The following is an 18,929-nucleotide window of genomic DNA, read 5'->3' as shown; positions in this document are numbered from 1 at the left end:
CTTCCTGGGGATGGAGGCCTGGTCGAGGACCGGGCCGCGGGGACACTAAAGCCCCGAAATCATCTCAAGATAACCTCAAGAAGATGTTATTATAGATTCAGCTACTTGGAACAAGTTCCAAGTAGCACGGGCTATGGTGAGCCCGTATTGGACTTGGAATCTCTAATATAACGGAGTTTATATCTCCAGAATGATGAGAGAGGTGTGGAAGAGAAGGGAATTATCAGGGGGAAAGCGCCAAGCCATAATGATTATATAGCACATGGAAGGGGTCAGGATAAGGATTTGGGATGGGACGGGGGGATGGAATGGTGCCCAACCACTTGTGGAGGGTCGGGGATTGAACGCCTTCCAGCCCAATTGGTTGGGCAGAGAGAGGTAGAGCCTCGTGTAGCCGGAGAAAGTAATTTAGAAGCCGAGGAAGTGATGTAGAAGCCAAGGAAGTGATTTAGAAGCCGAGGAAGTGATGTAGAAGCCAAGGAAGTGATTTAGAAGCCAAGGAAGTGATTTAGAAGCCGAGGAAGTGATGTAGAAGCCAAGGAAGTGATTTAGAAGCCGAGGAAGTGATGTAGAAGCCAAGGAAGTGATTTAGAAGCCAAGGAAGTGATGTAGAAGCCAAGGAAGTGATTTAGAAGCCAAGGAAGCGATTTAGAAGCCAAGGAAGCTATTTAGAAGCCAAGGAAGCGATTTAGAAGCCAAGGAAGTGATTTAGAAGCCAAGGAAGTGATTTAGAAGCCAAGGAAGCTATTTAGAAGCCAAGGAAGTGATTTAGAAGCCAAGGAAGTGATTTAGAAGCCAAGGAAGTGATTTAGAAGCCGAGGAAGTGATGTAGAAGCCAAGGAAGTGATTTAGAAGCCAAGGAAGTGATGTAGAAGCCAAGGAAGTGATTTAGAAGCCAAGGAAGCGATTTAGAAGCCAAGGAAGTGATTTAGAAGCCAAGGAAGCGATTTAGAAGCCAAGGAAGCTATTTAGAAGCCAAGGAAGCGATTTAGAAGCCAAGGAAGCGATTTAGAAGCCAAGGAAGCTATTTAGAAGCCAAGGAAGCGATTTAGAAGCCAAGGAAGTGATTTAGAAGCCAAGGAAGCTATTTAGAAGCCAAGGAAGCGATTTAGAAGCCAAGGAAGCGATTTAGAAGCCAAGGAAGTGATTTAGAAGCCAAGGAAGCGATTTAGAAGCCAAGGAAGTGATTTAGAAGCCAAGGAAGTGATGTAGAAGCCAAGGAAGCGATTTAGAAGCCAAGGAAGCGATTTAGAAGCCAAGGAAGCTATTTAGAAGCCAAGGAAGTGATTTAGAAGCCAAGGAAGTGATGTAGAAGCCAAGGAAGTGATTTAGAAGCCAAGGAAGTGATTTAGAAGCCAAGGAAGTGATTTAGAAGCCAAGGAAGCTATTTAGAAGCCAAGGAAGTGATTTAGAAGCCAAGGAAGTGATGTAGAAGCCAAGGAAGTGATTTAGAAGCCAAGGAAGTGATTTAGAAGCCAAGGAAGTGATTTAGAAGCCAAGGAAGTGATTTAGAAGCCAAGGAAGTGATGTAGAAGCCAAGGAAGTGATTTAGAAGCCGAGGAAGCTATTTAGAAGCCAAGGAAGTGATTTAGAAGCCAAGGAAGTGATGTAGAAGCCAAGGAAGTGATTTAGAAGCCAAGGAAGTGATTTAGAAGCCAAGGAAGTGATGTAGAAGCCAAGGAAGTGATTTAGAAGCCGAGGAAGCTATTTAGAAGCAGTGGCCGCCTACTGTGTTAGAAACTGTGACTTTGTCATGTGTTTGAAACCCGTATCTTAACCCAAGCGAGGCTGGGGCCCATTACTGGCTGCTCCCAGATGATTATGCCAACATCATCCTTGTCCAGCTGATATCACACGTATCTAGCTGATATCCTGCTTGTCCAGCTGATATCCTGCTTGTCCAGCTGATATCACACACATCCAGCTGATATTCTGCTTGTCCAACTGATACCCTGCTTGTCCAGCTGATATCACACATATCCAGCTGATATCCTGCTTGTCCAGCTGATATCACACATATCCAGCTGATATCCTGCTTGTCCAGCTGATATCACACACATCCAGCTGATATCCTGCTTGTCCAGCTGATATCACACATATCCATCTGATATCCTGCTTGTCCAACACGTCATCTGAGATGTCACTAAGCCTGCGCCGGATACTGTTGTTGGAAACAGGTACATCTCTCTCTCTCTCTCTTGCTACCTGAGCCCCACGAGTCATTTCTGGTCCTCAAGGCTGGATCAACTTTTCTGTTGTGGGTGGAATTTTTTCCCCTTTCCCTGTGTCAAATTAAACTGTTGTGGTGGTGATCTGTCTCATCTCCGGAGGATGCTGACCTGCTTCACGCTCTGGGCTCTTCAGGTCTCGTATTTTGGGCTCGAACCCGAGTCAACTTGTTCGCGAGGCGAGTGAACTAAACCCACCACAGCACGGGGGGGGGAAAGCGCCAAGCCAATAAGATTATATAGGACTGGGAAGGGGTCAGGATTTGGGATCGGACGGGGGGGGGGGGGGGGGAAGGGATGGTGCCCAATCACTTGGACGGTCGGAGATTGAACCCCAGCCTGCCCCCCCCACCCCCACCCCAGCCTGCCCCCCCACCCCAGCCTGCCCCCCCACCCCAGCCTGCCCCCCCACCCCAGCCTGCCCCCCCACCCCCACCCCTGCCTGCCCCCCCACCCCCACCACAGCCTGCCCCCCCCACCCCCACCACAGCCTGCCCTCCCCACCCCCACCCCTGCCTGCCCCCCCACCCCCACCACAGCCTGCCCCCCCACCCCCACCCCTGCCTGCCCCCCCACCCCCACCCCAGCCTGCCCCCCCACCCCCACCCAATGAGACCGGTGTGAACTAGGCCTATGGTCTCTGTACCCCATGGTGCTGTCATCGTACCCTGCTGTACCCCATGGTACTGTCATTGTACCCTGCTGTACCACATGGTGCTGTCCATGTACCCTGCTGTACCCCATGGTACTGTCCGTGTACCCTGCTCTACCCCATGGTACTGTACCTGTACCCTGCTGTACCCCATGGTGCTGTCATCGTACCCTGCTGTACCCCATGGTACTGTCATTGTACCCTGCTGTACCCCATGGTGCTGTCCATGTACCCTGCTGTACCCCATGGTACTGTCCGTGTACCCTGCTCTACCCCATGGTACTGTACCTGTACCCTGCTGTACCCCATAGTACTGTCCGTGTACCCTGCTGTACCCCATGGTACTGTACCTGTACCCTGCTGTACCCCATGGTACTGTACCTGTACCCTGCTGTACCCCATGGTACTGTACCTGTACCCTGCTGTACCCCATGGTACTGTACCTGTACCCTGCTGTACCCCATGGTACTGTACCTGTACCCTGCTGTACCCCATGGTACTGTACCTGTACCCTGCTGTACCCCATGGTACTGTACCTGTACCCCTGCTGTACCCCATGGTGCTGTCCATGTACCCAGCTGTACCCCATGGTGCTGTCCATGTACCCTGCTGTACCCCATGGTACTGTCCCTGTACCCTGCTGTACCCAATGGTACTGTCATTGTACCCTGCTGTACCCCATGGTACTGTCCCTGTACCCTGCTGTACCCCATGGTACCCTCCATGTACCCTGCTGTACCCCATGGTGCTGTCCCTGTACCCTGCTGTACCCCATGGTACTGTCCCTGTACCCTGCTGTACCCCATGGTACTGTCATTGTACCCTGCTGTACCCCATGGTACTTTCCCTGTACCCTGCTGTACCCCATGGTACTGTCCCTGTACCCTGCTGTACCCCATGGTACTGTCCCTGTACCCTGCTGTACCCCATGGTACTGTCCCTGTACCCTGCTGTACCCCATGGTACTGTCCCTGTACCCTGCTGTACCCCATGGTACTGTCCCTGTACCCTGCTGTACCCCATGGTACTGTCCCTGTACCCTGCTGTACCCCATGGTACTGTCCCTGTACCCTGCTGTACCCCATGGTACTGTCCCTGTACCCTGCTGTACCCCATGGTACTGTCCCTGTACCCTGCTGTACCCAATGGTACTGTCATTGTACCCTGCTGTACCCCATGGTACTGTCCCTGTACCCTGCTGTACCCCATGGTACCCTCCATGTACCCTGCTGTACACCGTGGTACCGTCCATGTACCCTGCTGTACCCCGTGGTACCGTCCATGTACCCTACTGTACCCCGTGGTACTGTACCCTGCTGTACCCCGTGGTACTGTACCTGTACCCTGCTGTACCCCGTGGTACTGTACCTGTACCCTACTGTACCCCGTGGTACTGTACCCTGCTGTACCCCGTGGTACTGTACCCTGCTGTACCCCGTGGTACCGTCCATGTACCCTGCTGTACCCCGTGGTACTGTACCTGTACCCTGCTGTACCCCATGGTACTGTACCTGTACCCTGCTCTGCACGCATCATGCAGGCTACAGCACGTGTTGCAGACTTATCCAGCCTGCACTGTATCAACACTGCGGACGCCGGTTACTGTCTGCTTAACCGATGAGAATCGTCGCAAAATCCGAACTCAGAGCTTCCCCCACGTATTTAAAAATAGTTATAGATATTCCTTACCTCTGGAAGTGATTGGGCATCATTTCTCCCCCCCGCCCAATCCCCCTACCCCATCCCCTCTCCACCCAATCCTAATCCATCCCCTCACCACCCAATCCTAATCTCTAATCCTTTTTCCTGGCATCCTTCAAGCGCCGTATGGTCGTAATGGCTTGGCGCTTTCCTCTCATAATTCCACTTCCTCTTGGCTCAAAACCACTTTCGGATCTGCCGAACGAGCCAATTGGGGGCCTCGACTCGTAGTTAACGATCCAACAGCTTCAGGCCAGATCTCAACTACGCCATTAGATGTTCAGATGCGCCTCGTATGTGCACTACGCCAGTATGTGCACTACGCCAGTATGTGCACTACGCCAGTATGTGCACTACGCCAGTATGTGCACTACGCCAGTATGTGCACGCTACAAGACTGTAAACTGGTATACCTGGTGGTCCCAACCCCACACCTGCTGCAGCAACACTGCCACTCACAGGAGGAGTATGGGGTGCACAATATACTACCACTCACAGGAGGAGTATGGGGTGCACAATAATCTGCCACTCACAGGAGGAGTATGGGGTGCACAATATACCACCACTCACAGGAGGAGTATGGGGTGCACAATACACCACCACTCACAGGAGGAGTATGGGGTGCACAATACACTACCACTCACAGGAGGAGTATGGGGTGCACAATACACTACCACTCACAGGATGAGTATGGGGTGCACAATACACCACCACTCACAGGAGGAGAATGGGGTGCACAATACACCACTCACAGGAGGAGTATGGGGTGCACAATACACCACTCACAGGAGGAGTATGGGGTGCACAATACACTACCACTCACAGGAGGAGTATGGGGTGCACAATACACCACCACTCACAGGAGGAGTATGGGGTGCACAATACACAACCACTCACAGGAGGAGTATGGGGGTGAACAATACACTACCACTCACAGGATGAGTATGGGGTGCACAATACACCAACACTCACAGGAGGAGTATGGGGGTGCACAATACACTACCACTCACAGGATGAGTATGGGGTGCACAATACACCACCACTCACAGGAGGAGTATGGGGTGCACAATACACCACCACTCACAGGAGGAGTATGGGGTGCACAATACACCACCACTCACAGGAGGAGTATGGGGTGCACAATACACCAACACTCACAGGAGGAGTATGGGGTGCACAATACACTACCACTCACAGGAGGAGTATGGGGTGCACAATACACTACCACTCACAGGAGGAGTATGGGGTGCACAATACACCACCACTCACAGGAGGAGTATGGGGTGCACAATACACCAGCACTCACAGGAGGAGTATGGGGGTGCACAATACACTACCACTCACAGGAGGAGTATGGGGTGCACAATACACCACCACTCACAGGAGGAGTATGGGGTGCACAATACACTACCACTCACAGAAGGAGTATGGGGTGCACAATACACCAACACTCACAGGAGGAGTATGGGGTGCACAATACACTACCACTCACAGGAGGAGTATGGGGGTGCACAATACACTAACACTCACAGGAGGAGTATGGGGTGCACAATACACCACCACTCACAGGAGGAGTATGGGGTGCACAATACACCACCACTCACAGGAGGAGTATGGGGTGCACAATACACCAACACTCACAGGAGGAGTATGGGGGTGCACAATACACTACCACTCACAGGAGGAGTATGGGGGTGCACAATACACTACCACTCACAGGAAGAGTATGGGGTGCACAATACACTACCACTCACAGGTTGAGTATGGGGTGCACAATACACTACCACTCACAGGAGGAGTATGGGGTGCACAATACACCACCACTCACAGAAGGAGTATGGGGTGCACAATACACTACCACTCACAGAAGGAGTATGGGGTGCACAATACACTACCACTCACAGGAGGAGTATGGGGGTGCACAATACACTACCACTCACAGGAGGAGTATGGGGTGCACAATACACCACCACTCACAGGAGGAGTATGGGGTGCACAATACACTGCCACTCACAGGAGGAGTATGGGGTGCACAATACACTACCACTCACATGAGGAGTATGGGGTGCACAATACACTACCACTCACAGGAGGAGTATAGGGTGCACAATACACCACCACTCACAGGAGGAGTATGGGGTGCACAATACACTACCACTCACAGGAGGAGTATGGGGTGCACAATACACCACCACTCACAGGAGGAGTATGGGGTGCACAATATACTACCACTCACAGGAGGAGTATGGGGTGCACAATACACCACCACTCACAGGAGGAGTATGGGGTGCACAATACACCACCACTCACAGGAGGAGTATGGGGTGCACAATACACCACCACTCACAGGAGGAGTATGGGGTGCACAATACACTACCACTCACAGGAGGAGTATGGGGTGCACAATACACTACCACTCACAGGAGGAGTATGGGGTGCACAATACACCACCACTCACAGGAGGAGTATGGGGTGCACAATACACCACTCACAGGAGGAGTATGGGGTGCACAATACACTACCACTCACAGGAGGAGTATGGGGTGCACAATACACTACCACTCACAGGAGTATGGGGTGCACAATACACCACTCACAGGAGGAGTATGGGGTGCACAATACACCACCACTCACAGGAGGAGTATGGGGTGCACAATACACCACCACTCACAGGAGGAGTATGGGGTGCACAATACACCACCACTCACAGGAGGAGTATGGGGTGCACAATACACTACCACTCACAGGAGTATGGGGTGCACAATACACCACTCACAGGAGGAGTATGGGGTGCACAATACACCACCACTCACAGGAGGAGTATGGGGTGCACAATACACCACCACTCACAGGAGGAGTATGGGGTGCACAATACACCACCACTCACAGGAGGAGTATGGGGTGCACAATACACTACCACTCACAGGATGAGTATGGGGTGCACAATACACTACCACTCACAGGAGGAGTATGGGGTGCACAATACACTACCACTCACAGGAGGAGTATGGGGTGCACAATACACCACCACTCACAGGAGGAGTATGGGGTGCACAATACACCACCACTCACAGGAGGAGTATGGGGTGCACAATACACCACCACTCACAGGAGGAGTATGGGGTGCACAATACACCACCACTCACAGGAGGAGTATGGGGTGCACAATACACTACCACTCACAGGAGGAGTATGGGGTGCACAATACACCACCACTCACAGGAGGAGTATGGGGTGCACAATACACTACCACTCACAGGAGTATGGGGTGCACAATACACCACCACTCACAGGAGGAGTATGGGGTGCACAATACACCACCACTCACAGGAGGAGTATGGGGTGCACAATACACCACCACTCACAGGAGGAGTATGGGGTGCACAATACACTACCACTCACAGGAGGAGTATGGGGTGCACAATACACCACCACTCACAGGAGGAGTATGGGGTGCACAATACACTACCACTCACAGGAGGAGTATGGGGTGCACAATACACTACCACTCACAGGAGGAGTATGGGGTGCACAATACACTACCACTCACAAGAGGAGTATGGGGTGCACAATACACTACCACTCACAGGAGGAGTATGGGGTGCACAATACACCACCACTCACAGGAGGAGTATGGGGTGCACAATACACTAGCACTCACAGGAGGAGTATGGGGTGCACAATACACCACCACTCACAGGAGGAGTATGGGGTGCACAATACACCACCACTCACAGGAGGAGTATGGGGTGCACAATACACCACCACTCACAGGAGGAGTATGGGGTGCACAATACACCACCACTCACAGGAGGAGTATGGGGTGCACAATACACTACCACTCACAGGAGGAGTATGGGGTGCACAATACACCACCACTCACAGGAGGAGTATGGGGTGCACAATACACCACCACTCACAGGAGGAGTATGGGGTGCACAATACACCACCACTCACAGGAGGAGTATGGGGTGCACAATACACCACCACTCACAGGAGGAGTATGGGGTGCACAATACACCACCACTCACAGGAGGAGTATGGGGTGCACAATACACTACCACTCACAGGAGGAGTATGGGGTGCACAATACACTACCACTCACAGGAGGAGTATGGGGTGCACAATACACTACCACTCACAGGAGGAGTATGGGGTGCACAATACACCACCACTCACAGGAGGAGTATGGGGTGCACAATACACTACCACTCACAGGAGGAGTATGGGGTGCACAATACACTACCACTCACAGGAGGAGTATGGGGTGCACAATACACCACCACTCACAGGAGGAGTGTGATCCACCAGGTTACTGGGGCGAACTTATCTGCATAACACAGCTTATTATATATGCATATCCACACTGGCATCAAAATATAACAGTCCCCAAACAGCATTACAAATTATAAATCACTTCACCACAAAAGTTACAACATTGTACAAACATTGTACAACATTGTACAACATTGTACAACATTGTACAACATTGTACAAACATTGTACAACATTGTACAATCCTATAACTCCTCTCAGAGTAACGAAACAGAACATGAAATAGAATTACGTATATTATACAACTTGGGAACAGTAAGCAGATGTTCTACTACACAAAATTATCATTATTTATATATATATATATATATATATATATATATATATATATATATATATATATATATATATATATATATATGTCGTACCTAATAGCCAGAACGCACTTCTCAGCCTACTATTCAAGGCCCGATTTGCCTAATAAGCCAAGTTTTCATGAATTAATGTTTTTTCGTCTACCTAACCTAACCTAGCTTTTTTTGGCTACCTAACCTTACCTATAAATATAGGTTAGGTTAGGTTAGGTAGGGTTGGTTAGGTTCGGTCATATATCTACGTTAATTTTAACTCCAATAAAAAAAATTGACCTCATACATAATGAAATGGGTAGCTTTATCATTTCATAAGAAAAAAATTAGAAAAAATATATTAATTCAGGAAAACTTGGCTTATAAGGCAAATCGGGCCTTGAATAGTAGGCCAAAAAGTGAGTTCTGGCTACTAGGTACGACATATATATATATATATATATATATATATATATATATATATATATATATATATATATAAGTACACAACAGAAACAAGAAGCTACCAACCACCTCAGACGTTGGTAGCACACACACACACACACACACACACATGACATAGGGGGGACATGATCACAACATTCAAGATTCTCAAGGGAATCGACAGGGTTGATAAAGACAGGCTATTTAACACAAGGGGAACACGCACTAGGGGACACAGGTGGAAACTGAGTGCCCAAATGAGCCACAGAGATATTAGAAAGAACTTTTTTAGTGTCAGAGTGGTTGACAAATGGAATGCATTAGGAGGTGATGTGGTGGAGGCTGACTCCATACACAGTTTCAAGTGTAGATATGACAGAGCCCGATAGGCTCAGGAACCTGTACACCTGTTGATTGACGGTTGAGAGGCGGGACCAAAGAGCCAGAGCTCAACCCCCGCAAGCACAACTAGGTGAGTACAACTAGGTGAGTACACACACACACACACTTATCTCAAAGCTAGGACTTATCTCCCCCCCAAAAAAGAACTAGGAATCAAAAGGCTGGCATACCGAAAGGGGAATTATGAACAGATGAGAAGTTTCCTAAGTGAAATACCTTGGGACACAGACCTCAGAGATAAGTCTGTACAGGGTATGATGGACTATGTTACCCAAAAGTGTCAGGAGGCAGTAAACAGGTTCATCCCGGCCCAAAGGGAAAAATCCGAGAAGCAACAGAAGAATCCATGGTATAATAGGGCATGTATGGAAGCGAAGAAACTGAACAAAAGGGCGTGGAGGAACTTCCGGAATAACAGAACACCAGAAAGCAGAGAGAGATACCAGAGAACCAGGAATGAGTACGTCAGGGTGAGAAGAGAAGCAGAGAAAAGTTTTGAAAATGATATAGCAAACAAAGCCAAGACCGAACCAAAGCTACTCCACAGTCACATCAGAAGGAAAACAACAGTGAAAGAACAGGTATTGAAACTTCGAACAGGCGAGGACAGGTATACAGAGAATGACAGAGAGGTGTACTCAACAAGAGGTTCCAGGAGGTCTTCACAATAGAACAGGGTGAGGTCACTGTCTTAGGAAAAAGAGAGGTAAACCAGGCGGCCTTGGAAGAGTTCGAAATTACGAGAGAGAAGGTCAAGAGACACCTGCTGGACCTGGGTGTTAGAAAGGCTGTTGGTCCAGATGGGATCTCACCATGGGTACTGAAAGAGTGTGCAGAGGCACTTTCCTTGCCACTCTCCATAGTGTATAGTAAGTCACTGGAGACGGGAGACCTACCAGAAATATGGAAGACGGCGAATGTGGTCCCAATATACAAAAAGGGCGACAGACAAGAGGCACTGAACTACAGGCCAGTATCCTTGACTTGTATACCATGCAAGGTGATGGAGAAGATCGTGAGAAAAAACCTGGTAACACATCTGGAGAGAAGAGACTTCGTGACAAATCGCCAACATGGGTTCAGGGAGGGTAAATCTTGCCTTACAGGCTTGATAGAATTCTACGATCAGGTGACAAAGATTAAGCAAGAAAGAGAGGGCTGGGCGGACTGCATTTTCTTGGATTGTCGGAAAGCCTTTGACACAGTACCGCATAAGAGGCTGGTACATAAACTGGAGAGACAGGCAGGTGTAGCTGGTAAGGTGCTCCAGTGGATAAGGGAGGATCTAAGCAATAGGAAGCAGAGTTACGGTGAGGGGTGAGACCTCCGATTGGCATGAAGTCACCAGTGGAGTCCCACAGGGCTCTGTACTCGGTCCTATCTTGTTTCTGATATATGTAAATGATCTCCCGGAGGGTATCGATTCATTTCTCTCAATGTTTGCGGACGATGCTAAAATTATGAGAAGGATTAAAACAGAAGAGGACTGTTTGAGGCTTCAAGAAGACCTAGACAAGCTGAAGGAATGGTCGAACAAATGGTTGTTAGAGTTTAACCCAACCAAATGTAATGTAATGAAGATAGGTGTAGGGAGCAGGAGGCCAGATCCAAGGTATCATCTGGGAGAGGAAATTCTTCAGGAGTCAGAGAAGGAAAAAGACTTGGGGGTTGATATCACGCCAGACCTGTCTCCTGCAGCACATATCAAGCGGATAACATCAGCGGCATATGCCAGGCTGGCCAACATACGAACGGCATTCAGAAACTTGTGTAAAGAATCATTCAGAACTTTGTATACCACATATGTCAGGCCAATCCTGGAGTATGCAGCCCCAGCATGGAGTCCATATCTAGTCAAGGATAAGACTAAACTGGAAAAGGTTCAAAGGTTTGCCACCAGACTAGTACCCGAGCTGAGAGGTATGAGCTACGAGGAGAAACTACGGGAATTAAATCTCACTTCGCTGGAAGACAGAAGAGTTAGGGGGGGACATGATCACCACATTCAAGATTCTGAAGGGAATTGATAGGGTAGATAAAGACAGGCTATTTAACACAAGGGGAACACGCACAAGGGGACACAGGTGGAAACTGAGTGCCCAAATGAGCCACAGAGATATTAGAAAGAACTTTTTTAGTGTCAGAGTGGTTGACAAATGGAATGCATTAGGGGGTGATGTGGTGGAGGCTGACTCCATACACAGTTTCAAGTGTAGATATGATAGAGCCCGATAGGCTCAGGAATCTGTACACCTGTTTATTGACGGTTGAGAGGCGGGACCAAAGAGCCAGAGCTCAACCCCCGCAAACACAACTAGGTGAGTACTTGGTGAGTACACACACACACACACACACATACTATTCATAATTTTAAAACCAGGTATGATAGGGAAATGGGACAGGAGTCATTGCTGTAAACAACCGTTGGCTAGAAAGGCGGGATCCAAGAGTCAATGCTCGATCCTGTAGACACAACTAGGTGAGTACACACACACACACTCACACTCACACACACACACACACACACACACACACACACACACACACACACACACACACACGCACACACGCACACACACACACGCGCACATGTAGATATGATAGAGCCCAGTAGGCTCAGGAATCTGTACACCAGTTGATTGACAGTTGAGAGGCGGGACCAAAGAGCCAGAGCTCAACCCCCGCAAACACAACTAGGTGAGTACTTGGTGAGTACACACACACACACACACACATACTATTCATAATTTTAAAACCAGGTATGATAGGGAAATGGGACAGGAGTCATTGCTGTAAACAACCGTTGGCTAGAAAGGCGGGATCCAAGAGTCAATGCTCGATCCTGTAGACACAACTAGGTGAGTACACACACACACACTCACACTCACACACACACACACACACACACACACACACACACACACACACACACACACACACACACGCACACACGCACACACACACACGCGCACATGTAGATATGATAGAGCCCAGTAGGCTCAGGAATCTGTACACCAGTTGATTGACAGTTGAGAGGCGGGACCAAAGAGCCAGAGCTCAACCCTCGCAAGCACAATTAGATGAGTACACACACACAGTCGCATCACTAAGAATATCATACAATAACATAATACAATACCGATATTGTATACAAGACCATACGATACACGTGTATATAATGACATTAGCATAATACAATACCGATATTGTATACAAGACCATACGATACACGTGTATATAATGACATTAGCATAATACAATACCGATATTGTATACAAGACCATACGATACACGTGTATATAATGACATTAGCATAATACAATACCGATATTGTATACAAGACCATACGATACACGTGTATATAATGACATTAGCATAATACAATACCGATATTGTATACAAGACCATACGATACACGTGTATATAATGACATTAGCATAATACAATACCGATATTGTATACAAGACCATACGATACACGTGTATATAATGACATTAGCATAATACAATACCGATATTGTATACAAGACCATACGATACACGTGTATATAATGACATAACCATATCGAATGCATAAATTTGAACGGTAATAAAGGTATATGGACGCGGTCGGCCGAGCGGACAGGGCACTGGACTTGTGATCCTGTGGTCCTGGGGTCGATCCCAGGCGCCGGCGAGAAACAATGGGCAGAGTTTCTTTCACTCTATGCCCCTGTTACCTAGCAGTAAAATAGGTACCTGGGTGTTAGTCAGCTGTCACGGGCTGCTTCCTGGGGGTGGAGGCCTAGTCGAGGACCGGGCCGCGGGGACACTAAAGCCCCGAAATCATCTCAAGATAACCTCAAGAAAGGCCAAACTACCCATTTGACTAACAAGCGTGAGGGGCCTTGACACTATATATCTTAGAAATCTTACAATCTTGCATTGCAGACTCAAGGAATATCTTAATTCTTCCATTCAGGGGAGATTCACCCCCCCCCCCAATCCAGATTGGGATCCCTTGGTCCGTCTATCTAAAGCCCAATAAGCCAGTCCGTCCTCCTAATGTTTCCCCAACGTCAAGAAATGGTCGTACTAAAGTGCCCTTATCCTAACCTGCCAGAGGAGCCAAAACAGAAAACGGGACAGTACGTCACTTTCGCCAGCCGCTTCCATTTTCTAGTACGACGATTTGTGGTCTTAGAGTATGTCAAAATGCGACGATCTGTTAAGTCACTACTCCATTAATTCTGTGTATTCACTACTCTGGCACTGAAAACATTAGATCTGATGGCACTGTGGCTCTTAGGGTACCTGTCTGACCTGGGTGTACCTGTCTGACCTGGGTGTGCCTGTCTAACCTGGTTGTGCCTGTCTAACCTGGTTGTGCCTGTCTAACCTGGTTGTGCCTGTCTAACCTGGTTGTGCCTGTCTAACCTGGGTGTGCCTGTCTGACCTGGGTGTGCCTGTCTGACCTGGGTGTGCCTGTCTGACCTGGGTGTGCCTGTCTAACCTGGGTGTGCCTGTCTAACCTGGGTGTGCCTGTCTAACCTGGGTGTGCCTGTCTGACCTGGGTGTGCCTGTCTGACCTGGGTGTGCCTGTCTAACCTGGGTGTACCTGTCTAACCTGGGTGTACCTGTCTAACCTGGGTGTACCTGTCTAACCTGGGTGTACCTGTCTAACCTGGGTGTACCTGTCTAACCTGGGTGTACCTGTCTAACCTGGGTGTACCTGTCTAACCTGGGTGTGGCTGTCTAACCTGGGTGTGCCTGTCTAACCTGGGTGTACCTGTCTAACCTGGGTGTACCTGTCTAACCTGGGTGTACCTGTCTAACCTGGGTGTGCCTGTCTAACCTGGGTGTACCCGTCTAACCTGGGTGTGCCTGTCTAACCTGGGTGTGCCTGTCTAACCTGGGTGTGCCCGTCTAACCTGGGTGTGCCTGTCTAACCTGGGTGTGCCTGTCTAACCTGGGTGTGCCTGTCTAACCTGGGTGTGCCTGTCTAACCTGGGTGTGCCTGTCTAACCTGGGTGTGCCTGTCTGACCTGGGTGTGCCTGTCTGACCTGGGTGTGCCTGTCTGACCTGGGTGTGCCTGTCTAACCTGGGTGTACCTGTCTGACCTGGGTGTACCAGTCTGACCTGGGTGTGCCTGTCTAACCTGGTTGTGCCTGTCTAACCTGGTTGTGCCTGTCTAACCTGGCTGTGCCTGTCTAACCTGGTTGTGCCTGTCTAACCTGGTTGTGCCTGTCTAACCTGGGTGTGCCTGTCTGACCTGGGTGTGCCTGTCTGACCTGGGTGTGCCTGTCTGACCTGGGTGTGCCTGTCTGACCTGGGTGTGCCTGTCTGACCTGGGTGTGCCTGTCTAACCTGGGTGTGCCCGTCTAACCTGGGTGTGCCTGTCTAACCTGGGTGTGCCCGTCTAACCTGGGTGTGCCTGTCTAACCTGGGTGTGCCTGTCTAACCTGGGTGTGCCCGTCTAACCTGGGTGTGCCTGTCTAACCTGGGTGTGCCTGTCTAACCTGGGTGTACCTGTCTAACCTGGTTGTGCCTGTCTAACCTGGGCGTGCCTGTCTAACCTGGGCGTGCCTGTCTAACCTGGGTGTGCCCGTCTAACCTGGGTGTGCCTGTCTAACCTGGGTGTGCCTGTCTAACCTGGGTGTGCCTGTCTAACCTGGGTGTGCCTGTCTAACCTGGGTGTGCCTGTCTAACCTGGGTGTGCCCGTCTAACCTGGGTGTGCCCGTCTAACCTGGGTGTGCCCGTCTAACCTGGGTGTACCTGTCTAACCTGGTTGTGCCTGTCTAACCTGGGTGTGCCTGTCTAACCTGGGTGTACCCGTCTAACCTGGGTGTGCCTGTCTAACCTGGGTGTGCCTGTCTAACCTGGGTGTGCCTGTCTAACCTGGGTGTGCCTGTCTGACCTGGGTGTGCCTGTCTGACCTGGGTGTGCCTGTCTGACCTGGGTGTGCCTGTCTAACCTGGTTGTACCCGTCTAACCTGGGTGTGCCTGTCTAACCTGGTTGTACCTGTCTAACCTGGTTGTACCCGTCTAACCTGGTTGTGCCTGTCTAACCTGGTTGTGCCTGTCTAACCTGGTTGTACCCGTCTAACCTGGTTGTACCCGTCTAACCTGGTTGTACCCGTCTAACCTGGTTGTACCCGTCTAACCTGGTTGTGCCTGTCTAACCTGGTTGTACCCGTCTAACCTGGTTGTACCCGTCTAACCTGGTTGTACCCGTCTAACCTGGTTGTACCCGTCTAACCTGGTTGTACCCGTCTAACCTGGTTGTGCCTGTCTAACCTGGTTGTACCCGTCTAACCTGGTTGTGCCTGTCTAACCTGGTTGTGCCTATCTAACCTGGTTGTACCTGTCTAACCTGGTTGTACCCGTCTAACCTGGTTGTGCCTGTCTAACCTGGTTGTACCCGTCTAACCTGGTTGTACCCGTCTAACCTGGTTGTACCCGTCTAACCTGGTTGTGCCTGTCTAACCTGGCTTTCTTTTTATATTGATTTAGTTGTATCTGTAATTTGCATTTATGTTCAATATTGTTTTCATTTGAGAATATACACAGCAGTATAATACCATTTCTCATATAATATGGATTTAAATTCACTTGAACGCGTCGAGTGTAGGATAACAAAGTTAATTCCCCAAATTAGAAACCTGTCATTCGAAGAAAGATTAACAAAGCTTAAGTTGCATTCACTGGAAAGGCGAAGAGTTAGGGGTGACACGATAGAGGTTTACAAGTGGGTGAATGGACATAACAAAGGGGATATTGATAGGGTATTAAAAGTATCAACACAAGACAGAACTCGAAACAATGAGTATAAATTGGATAAGTTTAGATTTAGGAAAGACTTGGGTAAATACTGGTTCGGTAACAGGGTTGTTGATCTGTGGAACCAATCACCACGTAACGTGGTGGAGGTGGTGTCCCTCGATTGTTTCAAGCGTGGGTTGGACATGTATATGAGTGGGATTGGGTGGTTATAAATAGGAGCTGCCTCGTATGGGCCAATAGGCCTTCTGCAGTTACCTTTGTTCTTATGTTCTTAAATAGGAGCTGCCTCGTATGGGCCAATAGGCCTTCTGCAGTTACCTTTGTTAAATTCAGTAAACTCACCTTTGGGAGCCAAACTAATCAATCAACTTGTTACAGGTGGTCGCTGTACTGGGGTCTGGAGACTACGGGCGGGCTATCTCCAGGAGGTTCGTAAACTCAGGCTACACAGTCTACGTCGGCTCCAGGGACCCCAACAGAAGTAAACTCAAGTGAGTACCCCCTCTATACTAAGCTCTTCCGCCAACCTTAACAACCTGGTGGAACCTGGTTTTGTTTAATACGTTATTTAATGGACGGAGTGTATTCAATGTGTTTTTAATTGTTGAGACGCGGATGTGTTCAGTGTACAATCACTCTGGGAATTGTGTCAGCAGTAGTATTGTTCCAGACTTATGGAACACCCTGTACAGTCAGTTAATTGTCAGCAGTAGTATTGTTCCAGACTAATGGAACACCCTGTACAGTCACTGGAAATTGTGTCAGCAGTAGTATTGTTCCAGACTTATGGAACACCCTGTACAATCACTCTGAGAATTGTGTTAGCAGTAGTATTGTTCCAGACTTATGGAACACCGTGTACAATCACTAGGAATTGTCAGCAGTATTATTGTTCCAGACTTATGGAACACCCTGTACAATCACTGGGAATTGTCAGCAGTAGTATTGTTCCAGACTTATGGAACACCCTGTACAATCACTGGGAATTGTCAGCAGTAGTATTGTTCCAGACTTATGGAACACCCTGTACAATCACTGGGAATTGTGTCAGCAGTAGTATTGTTCCAGACTTATGGAACACCCTGTACAATCACTGAGAATTGTGTCAGCAGTGGTATTGTTCCAGACTTATGGAATATTGTTCCAGACTTATGGAACACCCTGTACACAGTGGCCAGCATACACACACTCGACATACACAAGTATACTCTAAGGTTGTATGCTTATATAACCTCACTGGTTGTGTATCTACCCACACAAGGGTCTTAAGTCTAACATCAAAGGAGGAAAATCTTTAGTTCACAAACCAATTCAGTTCAGCCTAGCCACTGGGACAGGTCGGGGCTCGAACCCCGACCCTGCAAGGCGTGAGGTGGTCACTCTACCGCCCAGGACAAGTGGTTGGGCTCAGTATATACATAAAAGAGGAGAAAGTTTACTATAGTGAGTATCCTGGAGAGGGAAGGGAATTATGAGGGGAAAGCGCCAAGCCGGTATACTATAGGTCTCGTAGTTTACCTGTCCTGGCGAGGTGAACTGGGACGTAGTTTACCTGTCATGGCGAGGTGAACTGGGACGTAGTTTACCTGTCCTGGCGAGGTAAACTGGGACGTAGTTTAAATGTCCTGGTGAGGTAAACTGTGACGTAGTTTACCTGTCCTGGTGAGGTAAACTATGACGTAGTTTACCTTCCCTAATGAGGTAAACTGTGATGTAGTTCACCTTCCATAACGAGGTAAACTGTGATGTAGTTTACCTTCCCTAACGAGGTAAACTGGGATGCAGTTTACCTGTCCTATCGAGGTAAACTGGGATGCAGTTTACCTGCCCTGGCGAGGTAAACTGGTATACCGTTATCAGCTGTATGGTATACTAAGGTCACTGGTATACCAGAATACCCCAAATGATCACAACGGAAGCTACTTACCTGAATTTACCTGAGAGTCACCATCTCTAGTGGCCCTTGGCGAGGGGACGGAAAGCCGGCGGCTAGTCATACCCTCCCTCCTCCCCCTAACATATCCAGAACAGGATTCACCAAAAACCTAGACGTCCTATTACGAAACCTGTCCATCTCTCATCAATTATGGCTAATTAGTGTACTTTTCTTAACAACT

At 49.0% G+C, this 18,929-nt stretch overlaps 2 protein-coding genes across 5 annotated transcripts in view; one reads left to right on the top strand and one right to left on the bottom strand.

Moving 5' to 3' along the window:
* Positions 1 to 18,929, top strand: part of LOC123768078 (metalloreductase STEAP4) — a 460,818-nt gene that overhangs the window by 321,632 nt on the left and 120,257 nt on the right. For all 4 annotated transcript variants that reach the window (XM_069307071.1, XM_069307070.1, XM_069307068.1 and 1 more), the window contains one exon: positions 17,191 to 17,303. In XM_069307071.1, coding sequence (XP_069163172.1) covers positions 17,191 to 17,303 — 113 coding nt within the window. The remainder of the gene's footprint in view (positions 1 to 17,190; positions 17,304 to 18,929) is intronic.
* The window catches only part of LOC123768077 (uncharacterized), a 389,891-nt gene that overhangs the window by 255,343 nt on the left and 115,619 nt on the right, over positions 1 to 18,929 (bottom strand). The window lies entirely within an intron of this gene.

This window comes from Procambarus clarkii, chromosome 59 (genome assembly GCF_040958095.1).
Source record: "Procambarus clarkii isolate CNS0578487 chromosome 59, FALCON_Pclarkii_2.0, whole genome shotgun sequence".
In the NCBI taxonomy this organism is placed as follows: domain Eukaryota; kingdom Metazoa; phylum Arthropoda; class Malacostraca; order Decapoda; family Cambaridae; genus Procambarus; species Procambarus clarkii.
This window is presented reverse-complemented; position numbering and strand designations above follow the sequence as displayed.